Source organism: Coenobita brevimanus, chromosome 15, assembly GCF_032717465.1.
Source record: "Coenobita brevimanus isolate Jiangsu-jjx chromosome 15, ASM3271746v2, whole genome shotgun sequence".
Taxonomy (NCBI): domain Eukaryota; kingdom Metazoa; phylum Arthropoda; class Malacostraca; order Decapoda; family Coenobitidae; genus Coenobita; species Coenobita brevimanus.
The window spans coordinates 36128747-36145908 of NC_136968.1; the positions used below are offsets into that span (position 1 = coordinate 36128747).

General features: G+C 45.3%; 1 protein-coding gene across 1 annotated transcript; it reads right to left on the minus strand.

The window, feature by feature from the left end:
* Positions 1 to 5544: 5544 nt before the first annotated feature.
* Positions 5545 to 16556, minus strand: LOC145390652 (small subunit processome component 20 homolog). The gene is made up of 6 exons (XM_080265445.1): positions 16344 to 16556; positions 14186 to 15542; positions 13765 to 14068; positions 12355 to 13296; positions 9747 to 12300; positions 5545 to 9653 (listed from the first exon to the last, which is right to left on the minus strand). The coding sequence occupies exons 1-6, from the start codon at positions 16554 to 16556 to the stop codon at positions 5847 to 5849; spliced, it is 9177 nt and encodes a 3058-aa protein (XP_080121571.1). The 3' UTR covers positions 5545 to 5846.
* Positions 16557 to 17162: the final 606 nt, after the last annotated feature.

The window sequence follows — 17162 nt, forward strand, 5'->3', positions numbered from 1 at the left end:
TAGGAGTGAGGTTAATTACTGACCTTATAAATACGATTATATATGAGTGTGTTGTCCTAGATGATTGGCTGAATGTAAATGTAACTGTATGCAAGGAGAAGGGTGATGCCCTGGAAAGAGGAAATTATAGAGGCATAATGCTTTTAGACCAGATAATGAATATAATGGAGAGAGTTCTAGAAGGTATGATTAGAGAGAGAGAGAGTGATTTGATGAGATGCAGTTTGGGTTTATACCAGGCACAGGGACCACTGATGCCATATTCATTGTGTGACAGCTTCAGGAAAAATATATAGGAACGAAAAGGGATCTGTACTTTGTTTTTGTTAATATGGAGAAGGCCTTTGACAGTCTCTCTAGAGAGGTGGTGAGGTGGGCAATGAGAAAGCTCGGGATCAAGGAGTGGCTGGTTAGGGTCCTTATGGCCATGTATGTGGGTGCTCACACCCAGGTAAGGGTGAATGGAGATTTGAGTGATGAGTTTTCCGTGAATGTTGGTGTGTACCAGGGGTCAGTCTTGAGCCCTTTGTTGATCATGATACGTGAAACCCTCTCACCTGACTTCAGAAATGGACTCCCACAGATGTATGCTGATGATCTGGTGTTGGTTGCAGAGGATGAATGGAAGGCAGAGGAAAGATTTAGGAAGTGGAAAGATGGTATGGGGCACAAGGGAGTAAAAGTAGAAAAAACATAAGTGAATGTATCTAGGGCTGGGGGTGGTACTGTCAAAGAAGAGGGAGAGTGCCCTTGTGTGATTTGTTGCAAGGGCGTGGGAAGTAATTCCACCTTGTGCAGTGTTTGTGATAACTAGGTGCGTAAGAGATATAGTGGTATTAGATTGAAGAGAAAAACCTGTACTGTACACAGGAAAAATCATCTGACTTGCCGTAAGTGCTTGGGATAGATTAAAAGCATCTACTTGCCCGAGTGCCAGGGGGTTAACTCAACCTCTTCAGGCCCACAGTGGGAGCGGAGGGACATTGGTTACAAGATTGTGACAATGTGAGTTAACTTTTACCTGGTCGTGGTGTAGTGGTATGCTGCCTGGCTCTCACCTGAGAGTCCCGGGTTCGATTCCCGGCATATTGGCAATATATCAGATGAGTGGTATTAGAGGTAGACTGTGAGATAATCTGATTTCATGTGTGCAGTGTGTTGGGGAGAGCATGTGGATATTGCCAGGCATAAAAGGATTTAATTTTCTGGTGGGTCTCTTAAGTGTGTGGAAGAGTTTTCTAATTTAGGAGACATGTTACGTGCTGGAGGTGGGGCTGGAGCTAGCTCTGTGGCTAGAGCGAGGAGTGACTGGAAGAAGTTCAGGGAGCTGTTGCCTCTCCTGACAATGAGAGGGCTCTCCCTCCATGCTAAGGGATCTTTGTATGCAGCATGTGTTAGGAGTGTAATGCTGTATGGTTGTGAGACCTGGGCAGTAAAGGAAGAGAATATTTGCAGGCTCAAATGTACGGAAATGGCAATGATTAGGTGGATGTGCAGTGCGTCCTTGAGGGCAAGGCCTGGGGGTGCTAGGTTTACGATAGTAGATCTGAGAGGTAGGATGGGACTGGAGTGTATTGGTGTTGTGATGAGGAAATGTAAACTGAGATGGTTTGGGCATGTGGAGAGGATGAAGGATGATAACTGTGTGCAGAGAGTGAGAAGTGTTAATGTTGGGGGTAGGGTAGTGAGAGGTAGACTGAAAAAGACCTGGGACGAGGTCATTGTGACCTCAGGGTTATAGGACTAAATAGGGAAGCTGCCGGAGATCGATCAGCATGGAGGGCTGCCATTACGTGACCAAGGCCAACACATACAAGCATGTTGGAGCCTTCAAAATCGAAAATGAAAACAATAGCCTTGGCTCGGCGGGTTAAGGCTGGGGTGACAATAAGTAACAACAGTGCTTTATATAAATGTGCACTCTGTGTATAAGTTTATTTGATTTGCCTTTTCCTGTTTCCGGATCATATTTGAACCTTAGCCCCATCACCTTGAGATATCATGTTATTCTTGGGACAAGGTCTTAGAGTGTGATCTTGGGGATAAAGGACTGAATAGGAAGGCTGCCAGAGACCAGGCAGTGTGAAGAGCAACCATTAAGTGATCAAGGCTGACACGTGCAAGCAAAGCATGTTGCCTTTATAATTATATGATACAAATGAATGCACGTACCTCCAGACAAATTTGCTGTGCTTTGGAAAGACCAGTTGTAATGACGAGGTTAAAAACAGTCCAGGTGCCCTCCTTGTAATCTGATTCTCACATGTAACCCCCTGAGCCCAAGGATGTCTTTCATTTTAATATGGTACTGTATTGCTGTCTCCTGATTTTATTCAGCTTATGACAGACTTTCCAAGGTGGAAGAGGCAGATACAGCATTACTAAACCCTTTCATTATAAGGGACCATTCCTAAGTTGAATAAAACTATCTGAAAGCAAGAACAAAATAAAACTTGCATCATCATTTGAAGAGGTTTAAAACTGACTGTATTTGGGTTAATACAGTGTACACCAGATATACTTCTTTCTAGTTCATGCTCAAATTAATTTAAGATTGTGAAATGGTGGCAACTTAGTTTGGCTGAAGAAACTGTCTGGGATATGCCTGAAGGAGAGACCAGTACAATATGGGACACAGGTGTGCCAGATATTCTTCCACACCTGTTTCTCACTACCTCCAGCTGGCTAATCTTTCTGAACTAGGCACGGCATTGTGTGTTTCTCTGCCCATAGATGACTGTTTCTGGTATGTGTCTGGGAGGAAGGTAATGGACAAGCCATGAGTGTGGATCAGACCCACTGGCATAACAACTGTCCCTGATCATACCTAAGCACATCTGTGGCAGGAAGAAGGCTTATCTGATACTATGGTTTGCCAGAACTTGGACTGCACAGGCAGTTTGATTTTGCCTGATGGAACTGGGCTACTCCTCAACCCTCTAATCACCTGGCCATCGACTGAGGTGAATGAGGTTAGGGATTTTTTGTCAGCTGGAACAAACATGCTATTTTCTACGAGTCATACTGCCTAATGCCGTGTCCCAAAATTCATCCAGGTCATTTATATATATGGGAGTGGATAGATCTGTATCCAGCATGGCGGAGATGGCCACTGTGTCAGTTGGTATTGGGCCTCTTTTTGATCTCCGTGTGTCATCGTACAAAATGTAATTCTTAATAAAGTCATACGTCTTTCATGTGTTCATTAACACCACCACCATCGGGGAGTAAGATGCACTAAGATCTCTATTTTCATCCTAGCACCTCTTCCTGCGTGTGGCATATTAAGAGTCTCTTGTATGATATTTGCCAAGCAGAATAAGTGTCTGACAATGGACAGGAAAGAGAGAGAGAGAGAGAAATACAAGTACAGTACTGTAGTCTGCTAACATTCCCTAAAGGTTGGTGAACACACTGAAGGAAAATATAACCAATCCTAGCAACAATTTCATAATTAAGCCATTTGTACATAACCTTTAGACGAAACTGTAAACACTGCAGTTCCCTTTGCTGTATCAAGGTAAAAAAATTAGCATAACACAAGTGTACACAATTAAGTATATTGCTACATCTTAAATTTTATAGGAATACAGTATAAAATTAAATGCATATAAACAACTGTTCAATTATTATGTGCAGGATATTGATAGGATGAATTATATTATAGTCAAATAGTATGGATACAGTACAGAGGTGGAATTCTTGAACATAATTGTAATTCCCTGTTGTAATCTGGATTTTACTTTGTTGGGAGAACTAGACAGGGCAACATTCTGCACTTGGCTTTCTTTTTTCTTCCCGCAGAAAACAGATATAGTCTTGTGATAATCTTCTCCCCCTCATTTAAAGAATTTGGTTTTGTAGGAGGATGTGAAACATGAGAAGACTTTGCACACTCCTTTCCCCGTCTTTCCTGCAACACCAGCAACAATCACAACAAAGAATCAATTGTCGATGTGTTCGAGAATCCCACTGCAGTACTGCGGAGGCGGGTCCATATAAAACTGCTGGATGATTTCTCGTGTATTCCAGGGACGGCTCAATCAGCGTTATCAATGTCTATCTGCATCATTTATTAATTTCCTACTGGATGACAACTGGGTGTGGATAGTGAGAAATGTGAACGTCGGGAAGGGTTGCGAGAAGCAGATCTAAAAAGGCCTGGGATAAGTCAGAGTGTGGCCTCAGGAATAAGGGACTGAGTAGGGAGGCTGCCAGGGACTAAGCAGTGTGGAGAGCCGCCATTAAGTGACCAAGGCCAATGAATGAAAGCATTTTGGAGCCTTTGTAAACAATGCAATACTGTACTCCCACTTGCCACACTCACGCCCACACCTACACCCTAAGTCAACCCTGCAGTACACAAGACACAACTAGGTGGGTTTGTAGTGTACTGGTATTTACAGAATATCCTACAATTTAAAAATCTGCAATTTTAGGAAATTCTAGCTTTTAGAATATCATACATAATTTCACAGCCTCATAAAACTTGTCTACTGTACTGTACTGTATTTGTCTATGAGCTAACTGTTTATGTGCATATCTCATTTTTTCCATTGCACACACCCACTCTGTCAGTATACAAGTTGTGTGTGTGCAATCTCTCTATATCCTGCCATATAACTATCTGTACACGGTATCTATAGGAATCTAATTCTTATCTCTCTCACGTAACCCTCATGCCCCATTTTGTTGTTCAGTAATTTGAAAACAATCTTATTTTTTAAATATGTAACCTCACTTCATTTCTCTTTTTTTTTTTTTTTTTTTTTTTTTTTTTTTTCTTTCAAATACTGTATGTACAATAATCCCACTTCAGTCTTGTTTTCTTTTTCAAACCTTTTAGAATCCTGATTTTAATATCTTCTTTCTCTTTCAAATATTTTAGGCATCTCGTGGCAACCTCTCTTCATTCTGGAGGATTTTAAAATCATTCATCTTAATTATTCCCACACCTTTGTCTTTCCATTTAACCTTCATAATTATTTTCCATTTTGAAACACTTTACACTCCTGTAATGCGTTTCCTTTTCTCATATGCATTCATTTATCTTACGGTCATCTACTTAACCTTATGTCTCAATTCCAGTGTGAACAGAGATTGGTTTCTTCTATCCTTCAGTCTCAATCTTTCTACATTAGCTCTTCTAAACCATACGTGCTCCCTACGTGTCAACAAGTGGGTTGGTGGAGGGTTAGTGCCCCTCCCTGTAAAACGAATAACTCAAAGTCAAATGGCCACCCCATACGGGATTATGGCGTCTGGCAATAGATAGATAGATCTTTTTCCACCTCATCGTTTTTATTTTTACTTTTTAACAGAATATTTATTAACTTGTTTCTAATCTCTTGAGTAGTGCAGTTTTAATGTTGCAAATGGTTAACACTATCCCATACATTATACATATTTTACAGGCCCATACTTTAGTCCTAGACTTTCAGATATCCAGGTATTGGAGATAGGAACTCTGTATTTTTCATACCTGCTTAACAAACTATTTCAAGACAAATGCTTGTATAACAATTAGTTTTTTTCTTTCCAGTTCTGTTTTTCCAGTTTGATTTCACTTGTTCAGTCTTTCATTCATTCATACTTTCATTCCAGTATTCTATGACTCATTAACACATCTTATTCTCTCTCTCTCTCTCTCTCTTCATGACCTTTCATAATCTGGGTATCATTTACTCTTTCAGTGTTAACTGTTCATGTAGCTTTTAACCTTTATTCTTCACAGCCCCCCTTTCCTTTCTGCACTCCTGTTTCATTCACTTCTTCCCATTTACACAGTTTACTTTTTTTTTACTTTTCCTGGCTTTCCTTTTCCTCTTTGCAATCTTGTGTTTCATTTACTCCTTCACAATTACTTGTTCACGCAGCTTATTCTTCTTACTCTTCACGATCTTTCCTCTCCTCTCAGCAATCTTTCGTTTCCTCGACTCTTTCAGTGCCTCCTGTTTCTTCCGCTTCTTCTGCTGCGCCACAACAGGATTAACCGCCTTCAGCTGGTGCTCGTTCGCCCGCCTCTGCAACCGCTTCTTTGTGAGGGCCGTCTGTGCAGAAGTTAAGTGCCGTGTGTACATTTCCAGCCCAACGCACTCCTTTATCAAATTGGCTACCTCCTGTGTCCGAGTGGCTAGATGCTTGGGTAAGTGCTCGTCAGACAATTCCCTGGCCAAGTGTTTTATCAGATAGCCAAAGATGTGTGGAGTCTTGATCCCGGTGCCAATTACCACCACCAGCCCAGCTATGAGGTTCAGAAGAGCCTCCCGGACTACTGTTCTCTCCTTGCCATGTGTCTGTAGCTCCTCATATGCCAGATTTCCAACCCTGTGCAGGACCCATTTTGCACTGGGAACTGTGGGGTTATCCTCAGTAATGGGGGGCTTGGCTACATTTTGGGAATTCTGAGATGTCATACTTTGGAACTTGACGCTATGGATTACATTAAGAGGGTCAGTGGACAACTGTCTCTTCTTTTTCTTCTTTCCTTCATTAGTGGAGGATTCGGACACCTCTGGAGAACTCTCACTGGCCTTCTTCTCATCCTCAGAACTGTTGATGATGGACAGTTTTCTCTTTCTGCCTTTCTTTTCACCCTGCGTGGCATTTTGTGTGGCACTCTCTACTTCACTTTTAGGGGTGCACTCGACATCTGATTTTGGAGTGTCAGATAATTTTTTCTTCTTGCCTTTCTTTTTGCCTTGAGTGGAGGTAGATTCAGCACTCTCTTGGACAGCTTCTGAAGCACTCTCTAGCCCACTCTCAGCGGCTGACTTCTGAGACTCAGAAGTTCTGGATAATTTCTTCTTTTTGGCTTTCTTTTTCCCACCAGGAATCTTTGGCACTATCTCTGTGACATTCTCAAGGGTACTTTCACTCACTGTCTTCTGAGGATCTGAGTCGTTGGCAGATAATCGTCTTTTCTTACCCTTCTTTTTACTCTCTTGATTTTGATTTTCATCCACCCCCTCACTCACTTCCTTTACGAGACTACTTCCTGATCCTGCCTCACTCACATCCTCATCCACCTCATCCTCCTCCCCACTCCCATCAGTGCCATTCAATTGAGTCTTTGGCCTAACGAGTGGGACTTTACCAGAATGCCGAATTAGGTAAATGAGATTCCGTACAATGCTGAGAGAGAGCTGAGTTAGGAGTGGGGTGTCATGTGGTGCCTCAGTCTTCAGCAGTTCACACAGGTCCAGAACTAAGGACCGAGCACGTTCCGTATCTTCGGCAAATTTTGGTGACGGGGCATTTTCCACTGGGTAGGCAGCCAGGAGCTTCCCCACCAGATTAACCCCAGCTAATCTGACCTGTATGTGTGGGTACCTCAGCTGGGCCTGTACATTTGCCCACATCTCCTCCCCCATGTTCTTCTCCAAGTCTGTGCTTGAGGTGAATGATCCAACTAGCTTTGTAAGTACCTCTAGCAGGTGAGTCAGGGCCGTGTCCATCTGCCGCACCTCCAAGTCTTCGTCATCATCCACGACACCATCCAGCTGTGCTGCATACTTACTGGGGTTGATCAGCTTTATGACCAAAGGAATGACTGATGAATGGATATTTGGTGTCAAAGACTTCACTGGGGCATCAAGGAATGCACTTAGGGACTTGGCGGCTAACTGGTACGCCACAAAGTCAATTCTATCCTGGTCGTCTCTAAGTAGCTTGGCACAGAGGTCAACGAGCTTCTCCCGCCTCTTGCTGCGCTGAAACAAGGTCTTTAGGGCCTTGTGCAGTAAGGCTCGGTTTTCCTTGGAGGTCTCAGTGATGAGCTGGCGTGAAAGATGGAACCACGTGTTGGTCTCAATCTTCTGGTTAAACACCTTTACTGGGAACTTTGATATGATGGCATTGAGCATGGTGAGGGCGGAAAAGCGGCCCTCTTCGATTTCATACGCTATGTTACCCAGGAAGTAGAGTATGATGAAGGAAATCTGCTTTGGTTTCAGGGGGTAACTGAGGACATAGGTGTAGAAGGTGACGCGGGCTTGTTGCAAGGCAAAGATGCGACTGCAGGTGATGCTCATTTCCTTGACCTTCCTCATGATTGTGTGAACCTCCACTGAGCTGAATTTCCTTGCTATAATAGCTTGGAGGACAATAAAGGCAGTCTGCTGCTGATCTACATTTTCAAGGTTGCGCTCCACGTACTCGAGAAGCACCTTGAGCTGGTCCTCGGTCAGTGTAAAGGTCTCAGCTGTCTTGATGATGCCAGCGAGGGTCTTGAAGGCCAGTTGAACCAAGTCATATACCTTCCCACGGGCCAGTTCCGGGGACGAGAACTTGCTGAGAATCACATACAGCTGGTTACAGATGTCCTCCAGTTTGGTGGCCAATGAGGGCAGCGGAAATCTAATCAGACAGTTGATGCATTTGAGCGCCTCCATGCTGACCTCCGGGTACTCAGAGTTGATGCACTCTGACACTATGGGTATAAATGGATCTAGCAAGCTTACGTGCTCTGTTTCTTTGGGTACGAATCGCTCACGTCTTATAAGGGTGCACAGGAACTTCAGTGCGAAGTCAATGAGTACATGAGCAGTTGCCTTGAAGGAAGTTTTTGGGGCAAGATGATTTCGCTTGGGCTCTGGTAAGAGCAGAAATGAGTCTGCCTTCTGTATCTCCATCTTGCTGGCAGGCTTTGTCTCCATCTTCATGTCTGTGGTGAGGGCCGACAGTCTCTCAGTCAGCAGGCCGTAGATGAAGATGGACTTGTGTGTGATGCTGATATTGTTGTTGCGGTCGAGTCCACTGGCCACCTCCTTCAGGCACCTGGCCATCTTGTTCACCACCTTCCTGTCCTGAGTCTCGGCCAAGACCTCCTTCAGGGGCACCACTATGTCACGCAAACGCTCGGTGGAGATGAACTCAGCCGTGAAGCAGAGAATCTCGTAGCTTTTATCCTTCCGAGCCTCCTTGACTTTATTAGTGATCTGACTCACTTCCTTCTCCTCTGCCTGTATCCCCAGAATATCGTTCTTACAAATCTCAATCATCTGGGTCATACAGGAGTCTATGTGGCTCGGGGTAAGTAGCGGCCTTAGTTTGTGAAGCACAGCATGTAGTGTATAAACTAACACATGAAACTGAAAGCCTTGATTCAAGATGCTTTGCAAGTCATCAACAAGCCATTTGAGGTAGCCTCCTCCTAGTTCGAGCATAATCTTAACCAGCATATTCCTTGCCTCTTCCCTGATCCCCTCAGCTTTTGACTTGAGGAAGGTTATAATCTTCATCAGCACGTTGTTTATGTTTGCATCAAGCAGGCCCTTAGGTAGTTTTTTCAGCATCTTGACGAGTGCAAACGCCAGAGGGATGCGTTTGATGTCCTCGTCTTCTGGGTGTTTATTCTGGTTCAGCTTGTGCTCTGTATCTGCCTTTGTTCGAGCCGACAGTGTGTTCTGGATTTGTGGGATGATGGAGTGGACCAGAGAGCGATAGACCTTCTGCCCTCTTGTTAGCACCTTTTCTCCACTCCTGGTCTTCTCTCCTTCTTCCTCCTCCTCTTTCCTTCTCTTTTCTTCCCCCTCCTCCTCTGCCTCTTCTATTCTTTCTTCATCCTTGTCTCCACTTCTCTTTATATCTTCCTCTTCCATTTTGTTTTCCTTCTCTTTCTTCCCTCCCTCTTCTACACTTTTATCCTCTTTCTGTGCCTCATCATTACACATCTGTGTTTCCATTTTCTCTTCATCATCACCAGTCTTATCAGCCTGTATCATCTTCCCCTCATCTTTACACACTTCAACCTCTTCATGAAAGGCATCCAAGACCTCATCAATGATCCTCACACTCTGCTTCAGGTGCTTCAAATCCTCCTTCATGACCAGGGATAAGTATGTCCTTAGGAGCCTCTGATAGGGGTACCAGGGAAGCTGCCGAGCTATTGAACCCAGGCAGGCAATGCAACTCCTAATGAGGTACTCGTCACTTGAATACGTGTCCTTGAAGAGGTAGACCGTGACTAGCGGTGTGAGGTAATCGTTTAGTGTATCGGCTGTGAACGCCAACTCCCCATTGGATAGTTTGTCTGAGAGTTTCGATAGTGCCCTGGCCCGCCTGTGTCTCTGGATGTGCTTGCTGTTTAGGAAAAAGTCTCGATCACTGTCCACCTCATCCACCAGCTTGTGGAGGTCAGAAAGTTTGTCAATTTTGGTGTGGCACTTGATGACTGTATGGCGTAACACGGCCAATGCCTCCATTCGTACCGCCTCTTTGTCATTCCTCAAAAGGGGCCTCAGTCTGGGTAGGAATTTATCTGCTACTACCTCCTTAAACTCCTTAGGACATTTACTCTGCAGGCGACTACAATGATCTACCAGCTGGGTAAGGCACAGGCTGGCAACATCTCTCAAGGAAGAATCCGTGGCATGGCACAGAAAGTACACTGAGTTGTACATCACCAAATGGCACAGGTTCACCTCAACTGTGTCCTGTGTGGTGAAGTACTGGGACAGCCTCTGGTAGCATCCCAGACGGCGCTCGTAGTCCACCTCATCCACCATTCGTAAGTTCCATGCGTTGAGATCTGCTGCAATTTCTGCCACTGGTTGATACTGAGGGTGGCAACTGGCTACTGCTTCCATGCATTTGCACAGCGCCTCCCTGCTATGGCGACCTGCCAGGGTGGCAAACTGTGATATGAGGGGGTGGAGGTACTGAAGGCAAGTGTCAATGTTGGGTAGGAGGTGAGAACATGTGGTCAGAAGCTGCATCAGTTTTTCCTCTTTCCTGACATGTCTCTTCACCACCAGGGGTATGATGAGTCCAACTAGGTCAGCACTGACGGCTTTTCCATCTGCCCACTCAGTCAGGTTGGTAAGGATGGTCATGTCTCGGCTGGTGACTGCCTGGCCCTTGCCCAGTCTGGACAGAAGCCGCTGCATGCTGGCCAACAGGGGGTCTAAGTGTGGGGTGAGCAGGGCTGCCCCAAAACTCTGTTCCCTTGAACCACCATGATTAGTTTTTCTCACCACCGGAAGGGTGTGGGGGCTGTCTGGCAAGGGCTGGGAGGTCTTTTCCAATCTCTCTCCCTCAGTCTGTCTAGTCCCTGTCTGAGTTTGGTCCAGTGTGAGCAAATTCTCAACCATTGTGAGCACCATGTCAGAAACATGTTGGCTGCATTTATGGTGTGCCAGCAACTTGACAACATAGGGTAGTGGCGTGAGGGTGGTGTCGGCAGGGTAGTGTCGCGCCAATAGTGTAGTATAGCGAGGCGAGGCAGACCAGAACAGGAATAACTGGAGTAATGGAACTGGTGATGCAACACCTTCATCAGGCAGACGTTGCAAATTGGGCCAAACCATTGCTTCAAACACAGCATCCAATTCATCCAAGGACCAGTTATAGTCACTGAACCTTTTGAAGAATGCCAGAAGCTGCCTCTGTGCTTGCTGCCTCAGGTGCTTAAGGAAGGATACATTGCGGTCTGACACATCCACCCGGTGTTCTAAAACTGTTGAAACAACCATTAGAATATAAAGGATGATCTTCAATAGGAAAGGCACCTTGTCACTCAGCAGGTTGCCAATTTTCTCAATTATGTTGTCCAGGGTGGTCAGTGCCCCCTGCATTCGACTCAGTGGCACTACCCGGCTCAAATCTAGGTTCTTGCGGGCTCTAGTCACCACTCCGAGAGCAGGTCCCTTTAGGTGGGCGATCAGGACATCAAACGCAAGTTCCAAGAATGCGGTCAGTTCCGATTCCCGTGCTCCGGCGAGGAATCTTAATATGGTGGCTTTCCTGATCGAGATTTTTGACTTTCCAGAGCTGTTTGAGCCGGTCTTGAAGTGCATTTTGCCGTACAGGATGCGCATCAGGTATGGCATGAGTCCCTCTCGGTGGTCCTCCTGCACAAGCTGCTCAGAACCGTCTATACTGAATAACGTGAGGGCATTCTTGAAGGATCTGTCATCCAGGATCTTGTAGATATTGTCCTTGTACGGCAGGAGGAAAGGAGGGTTGTAGGTGAGGAGGCAGTCAAATGAGAGCTTCTGCAGGACTGGTGAGGGGTGACTGAGCAGTTCAAGGTACATGTTCTCAAGTCTTCGGGTTTGGTTCAACATACGAGGGTTGTGGAACTTTGCAAGGAGGGAAAGCTGGGCACAGAGGGACTTGATTGGTGCGCGACGTGGTGCCGTACGACCCTCTACCTTCTGGTGCTCCTCAGGTGAATGCTTTTCTGTTCTTTGTTTACACCTGTGATCTTCAGTTTTGTCTGATGCATCTTCAGTTTTGTTCAGTGCATTTTCAACTTTGTGCGCTGCATCTTCAGCTTTGTCTGTTGCATCTGAAGGCCTGTCAGTATCCTCACCCTGTGTCATCTCCACCTCACTCTCATACCTGACACGCTTTAGGTCTTGTGTGGGTGCAATGGTATAGTCTACCGGGAAAAGTTCTAGCTCTAGGAAGTCAAAGAAGAGTGGAACCAGATCCCTGTTCCGTGCCTCACACACCTCAGGGAACTTCTCCATGGCATTCCACAGCAGGTCACGGTAGTTTAGCATGTCTGGCTTTACTGGAACCTGGGAAAAGCCTTCATGTGTTGTTAAGGAGTGAATGACCTCACTGATCATCATGCACGTGGGGAAAAGCACCTCGTTTGTGTTGTCTGCCTTGCCATGGTGGACCTCTCGGGTGATGTGTGATGTAATCTTGAGGTGGGAGAACCAGAGTGGCCAGAAAAGTCGATCTGGGAGGGAATTTGCATAGCTCGCGATAGCCTTGAGAATTGGTGGCCAAATGTCCTTATAATTGATGTACAGTTGGCCCAAGAGCATCAATAAAGGGGCCAGTGTGTATGTGCCACAGATAGGCTGGTGTGGCCCAACATGGTCTGCATCTATATTGGTGAGGTATCTCAGACGGTCCTTGTACTGCCAGGGAGTAACTGGGACTTTCTCAGCCATGAGCATTATCTGAAAGATGCTCTCAGGGGCTTCTGTCCTCTCTGAGGGTATAGGCACGGAGACAGGGAAGAGAGAGAGCATGTGAACCACTAGGAGGCGTACCTGTGGATCTGCGGAAGCCAGGCATGGGGCCAGGAGGGGGTAAAGCACCCGGAGAAACTCCTCAGTGAAAATGGCGGGGTCCTTCTCGCGTGCAGCCAAGGTGAAGTGAAAACTGAGTGCCCGGAGGAAATGGATGTTCTCGCGGTACTGAGGCTGGTGTTTGAGAAGCTCCAGCAGCTGCATGTTACTGAGGATGGCCAAAAAGTCCTCACCACTCAGTACCACAGCCATGGCCTCCACCACACACCCCAGAAGTACCGCACACCGTCTCTTGTCCACGGGACTGTACTGCTTTATGTTGAGGTCGATGCTTGGTATTGCACTGGAGTCGATGCTCGAGTCATTACTTGGTTTCTCTGAGTCAGTGGCTGGCTTCTTTGAATCAGTTCTAGCCTTATTTGGGTCACTAGGTATCTTGCTTGAGTCACTGGCTGCATCCATGACTTTTTTACCCTTTTCATTTGACTCTGGGATCGTGCTGGAGTCAGTGTTTGGTTTGTTTGAGTCAATGGTTGTGTCCAGAGACTTTTTGCCCTTCTTCTTTGACTTCTTCGTTGCTCTGACTGAGTCTTTGTCGGCCTTCTCAGTGAGACCTTTGAGATCTTCCATCACATCTGAGCAACTGGTTGGCTTGTCTGGGTCACTGGCAGAGTCCACAGCCTTCCCCCGTTTCTTCTTCTGTTTCTTTTTAGTCACCTTGATCGAGTCGTCTTCCACAACCTCCTCAGTGTTGTCTTTGAGATTTTCCAACACATCTGATTCAATAGTCAGAATGTTTGAATCACTTTCTACAGATTTCTTGCCCTTTTTCTTTGGCTTCTTCTTCATCACCTTGACTGAGTCATCTTCAACAACCTTCTCGGTGCAGTCTTTGAGGTGTTCTAACAAGTCACTGAGCACCCAGGACAAGTAGGGAGCCAGGTCTTGGTGGTCTAGTGGACTAAGGTGTGGCAGGCTGAATAAGCACAGCAATAATTCCTCAATATTTGATAGGTCTTCTTTCAGTCCGGCCTTGAATCTTCTCTCAATGAGCTCAGGGATACCTCCACTGCTGCCTCCTTCCCTCTCTACTTGTTTGGGAGTGCTTCTGTATCTTCCTTCTCTCCTCTCAGCTACCTCCTCACCTCTGCCTCCTCCCTCTTTCCCCTGAACTAGTATAGGGATGCTGTTACGGCCTCTACTTCGAGCCAGTGCAAGAGTAAAGTCCAAAGGGTATCGTTGCCATGCTTCTAAGTCCATCCCTGTCTTGCATGGGGGCTGCTTGTGGAGTACCAGAGATGCTAGAATCCTCACAACGTCCATTTGTAAATCCTCGTCCCCTTTACCCACCTCCAATTTCTCACCTTTGACACCTCTGACTAAACTCATTCCCTCCTTGTCTCCGCTGGCTACTATTGTGTGTAAATACTGCAGGATGGAAGGCAGAATCTCCGTATCAAATCGTGGCATGTTGAACAATTTGCTGAAGAATTCAAGCTTGATCTTGTGGGAGAAGTGTGACGCTAGGAGGCCTGACAGAACTTTATTTATGGTGGCAGTGGTCGGCTGGTGTTGTGGAGAGGTGAGGAGACCGGCGATTGTGTCGAACAGGGTCTCTCCGACTTCTTCTGAGAGGCTGGGGGTCTGTGCTACCTTGAGGCAGTGAGTAAGGGTATCAGGAAAGTCAATCACAAGAGCACCTTTCTTAAAATCCAGTAACACATGGAGGACTTGGAGAATGGCATGAAGGTGTTGTGCTTTGGTTTGTGATGATGATGATGAAATGTCTGGCAGGAGGGAGTCTATCACCTCCCAAAACACCGGCCAGACCATAACACTGTCCTCTTTCCACCCAGTCTGCCAGAGGATGGATTTATCTGTGTGTCTGGTGGTGATGTGGTGGGCTAACTGTACAGCAGCAAATTTGACAGCCTCCTCCATGGTATTAAGGGGCAATTCCTTGTCCCCTAAAAGCTGTAGAATGTGTTTTAGGGTATCTGCAGTTGAGCTGTGTAGTCGCTGAATGACATCTGAGCGCATCATGGCTGCCAAGAGCCGCCCAACCCCCTGCATCTGTCCCTCATCTGCTCGCAGCTTCCTAAATGCCAGGCGCAGAAACACATCCTTGTCTGGAAGCTTTCGTAACAGAAAGGTGAGGCTCTGGGCAGCCAATTCATTGATGTACCAAGGATGGGACCGATCCAAGAGCTTGGCGTAGCCTTCTGTGTGGTACAGACGGTGTATGTCCCTGCGTAAGGCCTTGTGCTGGGTCACAAACAGGGAAACCAAGCAAACAAACACCGCTTCGATGTCCTCCGGTACCTTGGTCTTCAAACACTGCATCAATACAGGTAAAAAAACATAGAAGTGATTATTATAAAACTCTTGAGGCAGATCATTAGCAAAGGCCACGAGAAGGTTCAGGAGGGGGTGGAGGGCCATTGTGTCGGGCCGCTTAAGGTGTTTGGCCAGACATTCAGCCACATGGCCCTCCCGTAGCACCAGCTGGGCCGTTGTCTGAATCTCACTCCCAACCTCATTTTGAAAATCCTGCAATATCAAGGAAAAATATATTTCAAGACATCACAAAGGCTTTCAAACATTTAATAAAGGTAGTCTCCTACTTATATATATTGGAGTTGGGTTTGTCAAGACACTTAATTGCACCTGAAGTACTCTAACATCCGTCTCACCTTGTTAAATTCAAGAAAGACTATGAACACACAAAAGGTACTGTAGCTAAATAAGAACTTTTTAGTGATTACCATACACAAAGCTGAGTTTTGAAATGAACCTAGCTATACAAAAAGATCACTGGTACTTTCAATAAGATAAACTGGTAAATCAAATATATCTATACAGGTTGATAAGGTTTTGCCCAAAGACATATGGTTATTTTGTATTGTGTTATGGTTAATGGTATGATAATATTCAGCTTATGTGCCTCCTCAGAGTATAGGGAATAATAGGCAATTTTTCTGTAGCTAATCATCATCCTCATCTTCAAAATGAACCATCATCATCATCATCATCATAAAAATGTACCCTCATCATCTTCAAAATGTATCACCATCTTCAAAATATATCATCATCATCATTAGCCTAACACCACCACCAGCAGCATCATAATACTCTTTCAGTTGGAGATGATGAATTCCTAAATAGTAAAAAATTTTCCCAATAAACTGAAATACAAATTTTATTTCTAGATGAAAATGGAAATTTAACTGAAAGTATTTCTGTAATCTACTGTGGAGATAATAACAAAAAATAAATACAGTAAATAAGTAAATAAAACAAGGAATTACTGTACCAACAAAAATTACTGCCTGCTCTCTCTCTCTCTCTCACCTGAAAATCCTGTGTGAGATTGAGTTCCCGTGCACGTGTAAGTGCATGGTGGAAGTGTGTGTATGCACCGTCACCATCATCATGTGCACCTGGACGCTGGAGGAGGTATGTACGCGCACTCACACGTAATGCGCGTACCTTCTCTGTGAAGCTCTTGAAGGTGTGTGTATTGGTGTTACGATGTTTGGTCTGACGTTCCAGTTTGATCCTCATTTTCAACACTGAAAAATATAGACAAATGCCATTATAGATACTATCTTTAACTCAATCACTCCACTTAGATTTATCAATCTGGGTGTTTCTGCCTCATTTGGGCATATTCTTAATTTAATGCTTTTTGCTTCATTTGGGTAATTATTGTCACTTATTTGTTTCCTCCATTTTGGCATTTAAGTTCATTTGGGTGCTTTCACCTTCATTGGGGATTTTCCTCCTTCCTCTGAGTATTTATTTAGACTCACTGTTTTTTCTTAATCATTTTGGTAATTCATAGGACCACTTGGTGTCCTTAAGTGAACAATAATCCCCAGCCGACCCTCTGATGTAAATTCTTGTAGGCCGGGCCCTAGGCTACCCGGCTGGTGCCTTAATCCACTAGACCACTGGGCTTCATTTGGTTATGTGGTTTGGTCATTACCCAGTGTGTTGCATGGTTTCCTGGGCTTGTCACTGAGTGTAGAGCCATTTGAAGCTAGCACCTGCTGGTAGGTGGTGGCAATCATCATCCACTCACTTCATGTAGTGCTGCCTACTTCTTCCTTAGCCTTTATCATTCTTTTTCTGTGTCTGTCCTCCTCTCACCTTATTTCTCCCATCATT